General features: G+C 53.6%; 1 protein-coding gene across 9 annotated transcripts in view; it reads left to right on the top strand.

The window, feature by feature from the left end:
• Positions 1-7,492, top strand: part of IQCE (IQ motif containing E) — a 56,350-nt gene that overhangs the window by 27,059 nt on the left and 21,799 nt on the right. For all 9 annotated transcript variants that reach the window (XR_006889373.1, XM_046666591.1, XM_046666590.1 and 6 more), the window contains 3 exons: positions 870-974; positions 2,344-2,434; positions 6,616-6,783. Coding sequence is in view for 8 of the 9 variants with exons in the window: in XM_046666591.1 (XP_046522547.1) it covers positions 870-974; positions 2,344-2,434; positions 6,616-6,783 (364 nt within the window). In the remaining variant the exon portion in view is untranslated. The remainder of the gene's footprint in view (positions 1-869; positions 975-2,343; positions 2,435-6,615; positions 6,784-7,492) is intronic.

The following is a 7,492-nucleotide window of genomic DNA, read 5'->3' as shown; positions in this document are numbered from 1 at the left end:
CAGGCCCCACCCACCTGGGAGCTGGTTGGAGATGCAGAGCCTCAGGCGGGCCCAGATCTGAGTCTGAGTCTGCAGCTGAGACCCCCTGGTAGCTCAGGGCGGTGTGGGTCTGAGAAGGCCTCACCAGCTGACTCCTGGCCTCAGTTCTGCTGCCTTCTGTTTATAGGCAAATCCCCTCACACTCCACCGTTCTTTCACCGCCAGTCAAAGTCTACTACAGCATCTACGTGAATTGATAGATTCTTGTAAAAACTAGTATTTCATGAAGAATTTAAAAATTAGGCTAGTCATTTTGAAAAGTAAGTAAGTTCTGTGATTATCTCTCAAGCTATCACATGGCATGGTGATAGTTTCCATTTATTGAGCCCTGACTAGGTGACAGGGACCCTGCTAAACGCAGGGTTTTATCTCCTTCACATGGAGATTAACAGGACCTTGAAACGTTAGGTCACCACACAGTAAGCAGTGGGACTGAGATGCAGGCAGAGGTCTCGTTTTAAAGCCACGTCCTTGGCCACGTGTCACCCGGGTCACCCCCACCCCTACCCCGCGCTGCCATCCGTCCAGGCCTCAGCTCAGGCACACCTCCGATTTCCCGGCCCCGGACAGTCGCTGGCCCCCAGCAGGGGCTCAGTAAACACCTGAAGGAAGGCCCGCCTGGGCGTCGGGACTCGCGGGTCTGTGCTTGGTTCTGTGTAGTTACAAGAAGTGCCTTCCCTTATCCTCTGCCCCTGTCGTCTGTCCACCATCATAAGCGAGGATGTTGGACTGCGTTATTTCTCTGAAAGCTCTTCCTGCTGTGTGACGCTTGGCGTAACTGTGATCTTTTGTTTAATGAACTTGAAATGTCTCTGGTTCTGTATGTTCAGGTTGGAAGTGAAGCAGCTGCTTCAGACAAAGGCTGACTTACAGAAGGAGCTGGAAAACATGAAGGAAGGTGAGAAGGAGAGAAGAGAAAGAGAGGAGGCTTTGCGGTGAGTGAACCGAGAGTCAGAGTTTTTAGGGGACACACGCAGTCCCACGCTCTTCCTGCCGCCCCTGCTACCCTCCTCTCCGTTCTCAGCAGCCTCTGGAGTGGTCTTTACAGCACTCCAGCCTGACTAAGGCACTCCTCTTGCTGAAATCTTTCAGTGCCTTTTTGTTTCCTTCTGAGTCAAAATCCAAACTCTGGGGAAAGGTTCTTCATAATGAGGCCAGTGTTTGTCTCTCTGGCGTTACGGCCAACTCCTCCGTGTGCATCCTCCACCCCAGCCGTGTCCACTGTGGGCGATCTCAGCCTGCACCCTGGTTCCACACCTCTGCTCCAGACTCAGCCCAGCTGTCAGTTCCCTCCTCGGGATGGTTGCCTCCTGCACTCCTTAACGTCATCCCTTCACAATAGCCAAAATGTGGAAACCACCCAAACGTCCATCAGCTGAGGAATAGATAAAACACTGAAGTGTATCCATACAAAGGAATGAGGGTCTGACGCTACAACACAGATGGACCTCGGAAACCTTAGGCTCAGTGAAGGAAACCAAAGGCAAAGGCCTCCTATCGTGTGGTACTGAAATGTCCAGCGCAGACAAACCCATAGAGAGAGAAAGACTAGTGGCTGCCACGGGGTAGGGGAGGGGAAATGGGGAGTGACTGACAGGTATGGGGCTTCTTTTTGGGGTGATAGAAATATTCTGGAATTAGGTAGTATTGATGGTTGCACGACATTGTGGATATACCAAAAACTACTTGTTGACTTTAGAATAGTGAATTTTATGTTATATGAATTTCATCTCCATTAAAAAATACCCAAAATAGTAGATTAGAAATCTGAGCAGAAATATTTAGCACTCAGAATAATTAGTAAGATACAGATTACTGAAATGAATGTTATTTTCAGGAAAAGTGTGACTAGGTTTTGTCAGAAGGCTGGAATTAAGGTAAGTCAGAAAGGCAGGTACACAGTGAAGACTTCTTTCTACTTTCCCTTTAAAATCTGTAGCAAGGACATAAGTTGTGTTTCCTTCCATTCACATTGCTTGTTGAAAACCCCAAATGAGACCTCACTGCTTGTCATTCAGGCACTCAGTATATTTTCGGTTCTTACCAGGGGCCGGAGTGGCGCTTGGCCCTGGGAACCCCGAGTCCCTGCCCTTGGGGAGCTCCAGGCCAACGAGGCGAGCGGAGACAGCGCTGTCCTGCAGCGGGGTCCCTGGGGCCGTGCCCAGGTGCAGTGGGTGGTGTACCCCACAGTGCTCTGGGCAAGGTGTCCCTGCCACCTCTGCAGGCTGCCCTCCCTGCTGTCGCATGTGGACGTCTCACAGTGTGATGACCAGTCAGGGGTCATCTTTTCCCTTCCCACTTTAGAGAGGAAATTCAGACACTTACCAAGAAGTTTCAAGAGCTGGTAGAACTCAAGAAAGAAGAGAAAGACGACACCCCGGAAGTCACTCCTGAGGTATGGTGGGTGTTTTCCGCCTCCCGTTCAGGCATGGTGGCCGCGCAGCCAAGCCGTGCTGGTGCTGACGGTTTACATACCCAGGGTTTTTCCAGACCCCGGCACTCACGGTCCGGTTTCCTTTGATCATCACAGTCGGTTTCTGTGAATTGTGTGTTTCGAATCCCAGAGTTCTGGGCGCATCGATTGTCAGTTAACTGACTTTGGAACTAGTATTCACATCTTGGATATTTAAACTGGTGAGTGAAGATCTTCCCAAAACTTCAAATATACAAAAAGTTTACCCCAGGGGGGCTGTCCGTTAGGAGGTGAGGAGGAGTTCGAGAGGGCCTTGGGGGGAAGGGACGGCACGAGCACTCAGTGAGGACCTCCTGTGCCCGCCCTGTGTGCTGGGGGAATGCGACACTGACACAGGCCTGGCGGGTGGTACTTGCCGTGGCCGGGCGCATCTCGTGCCCTCTGCTCCTGCCTGGGCGTGGCACGGGTTTCGGCGTGGAATGAAACGGCCCCTTCCCTCTGCAGGACCTTGGGCAGCTGAGAGGCAAGTCTAGGCAGACTGTGCTCCTGTCCCTGTCCCCTCGCTCCCTCCATTTATATGGACATGAAGGTGGTCTTTGTGGCCGTGAGGGGTTCCCCTGGCACCTCCCTGGAGGTCCCCACTGGCCCAGTGCTACCTGCGCTTGGAATTCTGATGGCTAGAATGCACCTCCTCACTAATCCTTTTTTCCAGTTAATGGATTCTTCAGATGGCAGATAAAGTCTGATATCTGCTAACACGAAAAACAAGTAACAGAAGTATTAGAACCCCATGGCTGCAGTTTGCTCCACGAGGAGCCTATGCGTGGATGTGTGATAGGTAAAACCAGCTTGGTGTGCGGTGTGTCTGCAACGAGCGCCTGTTAGAGGTGGGGGAGTCTATGCAGCAGCCTCGCTGCGGTCCCTTTCCTGTGACCCTCTTTCTGCTCGAGAAAGATTGGAGTCGCACCTGGGGAATCCACCAGGATGGCGGGTCTTTACCCAGCACACGTTTTAGCCAACAAGTTGTGTGGCTTCAGAAAGCAACGTACTGTTTCTGCTGCGTCTTACTGTAGCAAGTGGCCTGAAGAGGCTGCTGTTGGCGACCAGGAGGAGGGGCCTTGTCAGGCCGCACAGCTGAGGTATCTGCTGATGGTCGAAAATAAAAGAGTTTTGTTTTTAGACTCTGGATTGGCTTCCCTCTTCCAAGGTGGGCTTGTTTAGCTGGAGTCTTAATTTTAAGGCCAGTTCTTTTAGCGTGACACCACGTGTCCTTCAGCTCTAGTACCAGCGGGGAGAAGAGAGGAGCTAAAAGTTAGGGAATTTGGAGGAGCTGAGGAGCACATCTGTAATTACAAGTTGAGACAAACCACAGCACTACCGAGTAGGCAGAAGAAAGGCGGTTTTCATGGTGCATGGTAGCTGGTGCCCCCGGGCATTGTACAGTGGCCCTGATCTCGCATGTCCTGCTGGCCAGGCGTGAGGACTGGACAGTGTGAGTCCATCTCAGTCCCCTCGGAAACTACTTTTGCTGTTCAGTACAGTAACTTTTTGTGTTATCTGTGTGGCTGCATTTCCGTGGCGGTTTGTCCAGTACTTTGGTTAATGTCCTGAGTCCTGCAGAGTCACTGTCCCAGTGTCTGTGTGACGGTCACTTTTCAGGACCCCCCTGCTTACCAGAATGCCTGCAGTCTGCCCCAGGTGGGTGCGACGCCAGGGCATGGTCCTTGCCCCGCTGACAGCACGGGCATGTCCTGTGGCAGGGCTGTGCTTGTGTGTCTTCTCTAGCCACCACGTCCCTTTTGGGCGTGCAGAGTCTGCCCTCCCAGTGGGGCGCTCACGGGGCACCGGCTGTGACGCATCTACCTCAGGTTGTCCCGACCCCTGGGAGGAACCCGACGTAAGAACATGCAGGTGTTTCTGCTGATATTTAAAGCTTTCTACTCAAAGTCCTATATCCCTTAGGGAGAAAAAATATCTTGCACATCCAACAGGACTGGAAATACTGGCTTTGCGTATGGAATTCATCTGGTTCTCGAAGACTCCTCCCTCTCTTTGGCCTGTCAGGTTTTCTGCAGACCCTCAAAACGGAAGGAAAACAAGTGTGTCCCATTGTCTTATCAGCATGTTGATTTGGAGGCAGAAGAGGTCGTCTTAGCACTGATTTCCTCCTGCTGCACTAACTGGGCACAAATTGAGTCAGGAAATGACCCAGGTGTAGGTGCCTGTCCCATCCGGTCACGCTCACTGACCGCTTGGAAGGGCCCGGTGCGATGCTGCGGGGTCCCCTCCTTGCGTCGAGCACGTTTCCCGCAGAGTTTGCTGCTTTCTCTGTTCATTTCAGGCGTTTGGGACGTGGGTCCTCCGCTAACTCAGTGCCAGGCAGAGAGGCGTGTCAGAGAGAGCCTGAGGAGTCCTTTCTTCGAGAAGTGCATCCTCGGTCAGCCCTCCCTTCCTCCTGAGGGCAGCCCGAGGAGGTTTGCTTGGTGTCAAAGTTACACTAGGTGTTTATTTTCTCATCTTATACAACCTTGAGATTATGTGTGCAGTAGATGACAGGGACCAATCTTGGATCCCAAGGTTCCTGCCATTCATACAGGGCGGGCCGGAGGAAGGAAGCCGTGACTGCGCAGGCTCTCAGTCCGCGGGCGGTCACTGCGGCCTTGCCCACGGCTGCACTGGGCCCGTGAGGGGAGACCCAGGCATGCGTGGTGGCACGGCTCGTCTGTGGAGCGTCTGCAGCTGCTGCAGAGGGTAGAATGGATCTCCACTGACTGCCTGGGAGAGAGGCCTGTGACCGATGGCTTGACAAAACAAATCCCTCTTGCCCCAAAGAAGTTCATAGCGTTAATCACCTTTATTAGGAAGAAACATACGTAGAAAAATGTCTGGAAGGATTACCAAAATATGGCTGTTTCTGTGGGGGGGTGGATCACGAGTGCTTCTTTACTTTCTCTTAGTACTGTCTGAATTTTTTGTAATAAGCATTATTAGCTCTGAGTTTTTGCTGCATGAAGAGCATTTCCATTTTAAAGAAAAAGTAAAACGGGACGAATTAGGAAGACCCCTGTTCTGTGGGGGCGGCTCTCAGCGAGCGGCTGTGAGCCCTTCGTTGTAGATTTCAGTGCGGTGATCTGAGTCGTTTTCAACAGCTGCTTCCAGGAACGCGTGTGTATCTCAACATGTGAAGTTCTTTCAGCTGTGTGCCTCGATCGGTTGGAGTAAACGTTCCTTTGTCTTCTCAGAGACTGATTTTACCTGTTTTGCTCACACTGGCATGTGGGGACAGACTGTCTCTCCCCAGTGGGGCAGGTCTGGAGATGTGTTAGGATTGGGGAAGGAGACAGGCCCTCCTCAGGCTAACAGAGCCGGGACGTCGAGGCTGAGCTGCGGGAACCTTGGCAGGAAGTAGCGCTGTGAGCAGCCTGACGAGATTGGCGACGACAACGGCCGGCTCGGGGACACCATGGCCTCGTCGGTGGGCGGACCACCTAGGCTGGGTGTCCTGGGCCTGTGATAGTTTCAGAGCTCACCAGGGGAGGATTTTTATCAGATGCCTGTCTCTCCGTGAGGGGTTTCTCCAGCCCTGTGCCTCCACCGAGCTTGAATTTCTGAGAAAAATAGTCAAATATTTTGATTTTTATTGAGAGGTACCCTTGTAGATAATAAATTTGGCCCCTTACGTGGTAGAAATCAGTGTTATTTTGATGGTCACAATAGGAATTCTCGCTTCTTTCTACCTTAAAAACCAAGTTAGAAATCTATTGCCTTTAATCTCAGAAGTCCTGTTTTGGTGACACAGTGTTAGACTAAAAAAGGACCCCCAGAGGGCAGATGATTCTTGCAGTAATGTACCGATGGTTCTGAGCTTAGGAAGGGTGCGACAGACCCTTGGGCGAGCTGCCTCTTCGACCCTGCAGGACAGTGCTGCCAGATGGCCTCGGACGGCGCCTGAAGACCCCCGTGTGGCTCTGTGGCCTGGCTTGTGTGTTGCTTCTCGAGTTTCTGTCACGTGGCGTGCTGAAGCGTGTGGGTTCACTCTGTCCCCTCAGTGAGAGGTCGAGTCTGATAAGTGTAGCCCAAGTCAGGCGGTGGTGTCCTGCCCTTGCCTGACAGCCATCTGCCCTGCCCGACTCAGCCTTCCTTCCTGCCTCGAATTCCCGCAGAGCCAAGAAGAGCCCCAACCTTCCCGTCTAGCCAGCAGCCCCGCTCAGCAGGACGCCGAGCCCCAGGCGAGTGGGGAGGGCTCCTGGGCCCCCTCCCCTGGCTCCGAGGGGAGGAGAGACACCGCCGCCCGGCTCCTGCAGGCCCGCTGGAAGGTGTACAGACACAAGGTGAGGGTCCTGAGCAGAGCCTGCTGCCCGCTCCACCAGCACCGGTGCACGGAGGCCTTCTCCACCTGCGGGAGCCGCTTTGACATGCGGGCTCCGTGCTGCACAGCTGACATGTGGGAAAGTGTAGGCCCAAGTAGACGCAGTGGAAGTCATGTCACCTGGGGCGAGGGGAGGCAGAGCAGTGAGGGAGGCTGGGTCCCACTGGGAAGGAGAGGAAGTTTCCCCTTCCAGCTGTCCTTGAAGGAGGAGCCGTTCCATTTGCAGACAGAGAAAGGCAGTGGGTTGTCCAGAAGCCTTCGTTAGATAGATCACTGACCTGTCACAGCAGCCGGGCGCTGGGAACACCCTGCCCACCCCAAGCATAAGCAGATTGATTGCCGAAGCCTCTGTGCAAATTCACACCCAGCAGCAGCCCCTAGTCGGGGGCTCCGTGGGAGCAAGCAGCCGGGGTGCAGTCTATGTTATTAGGAATTTCAAAACCTGCCTTGATGGGCTGCACCTCAGAGGACAGCAGCTGCATGTCACGGGACAGGAAGGCTGTCCACCAAAGTGGGCATGCGTGTCTCAGACCCAGGAGACGGAGGAGCTGCGACAGCACCAGGTTCCTTGTGCTGGGGGAAGTGGGGTGAGGGATGAGGAGCCCCGGGGGGGAGTGGGGTGATGGAGGAGGAGCCAGTGGGGAAGTGGGGTCACGGAGGAGGAGCCTGGG

The sequence above is a fragment of the Equus quagga genome, chromosome 7 (genome assembly GCF_021613505.1).
Source record: "Equus quagga isolate Etosha38 chromosome 7, UCLA_HA_Equagga_1.0, whole genome shotgun sequence".
NCBI lineage: Eukaryota > Metazoa > Chordata > Mammalia > Perissodactyla > Equidae > Equus > Equus quagga.
The sequence above is the reverse complement of the archived record's forward strand: the minus strand, read 5'-3'. Positions and strand labels throughout refer to the sequence as shown.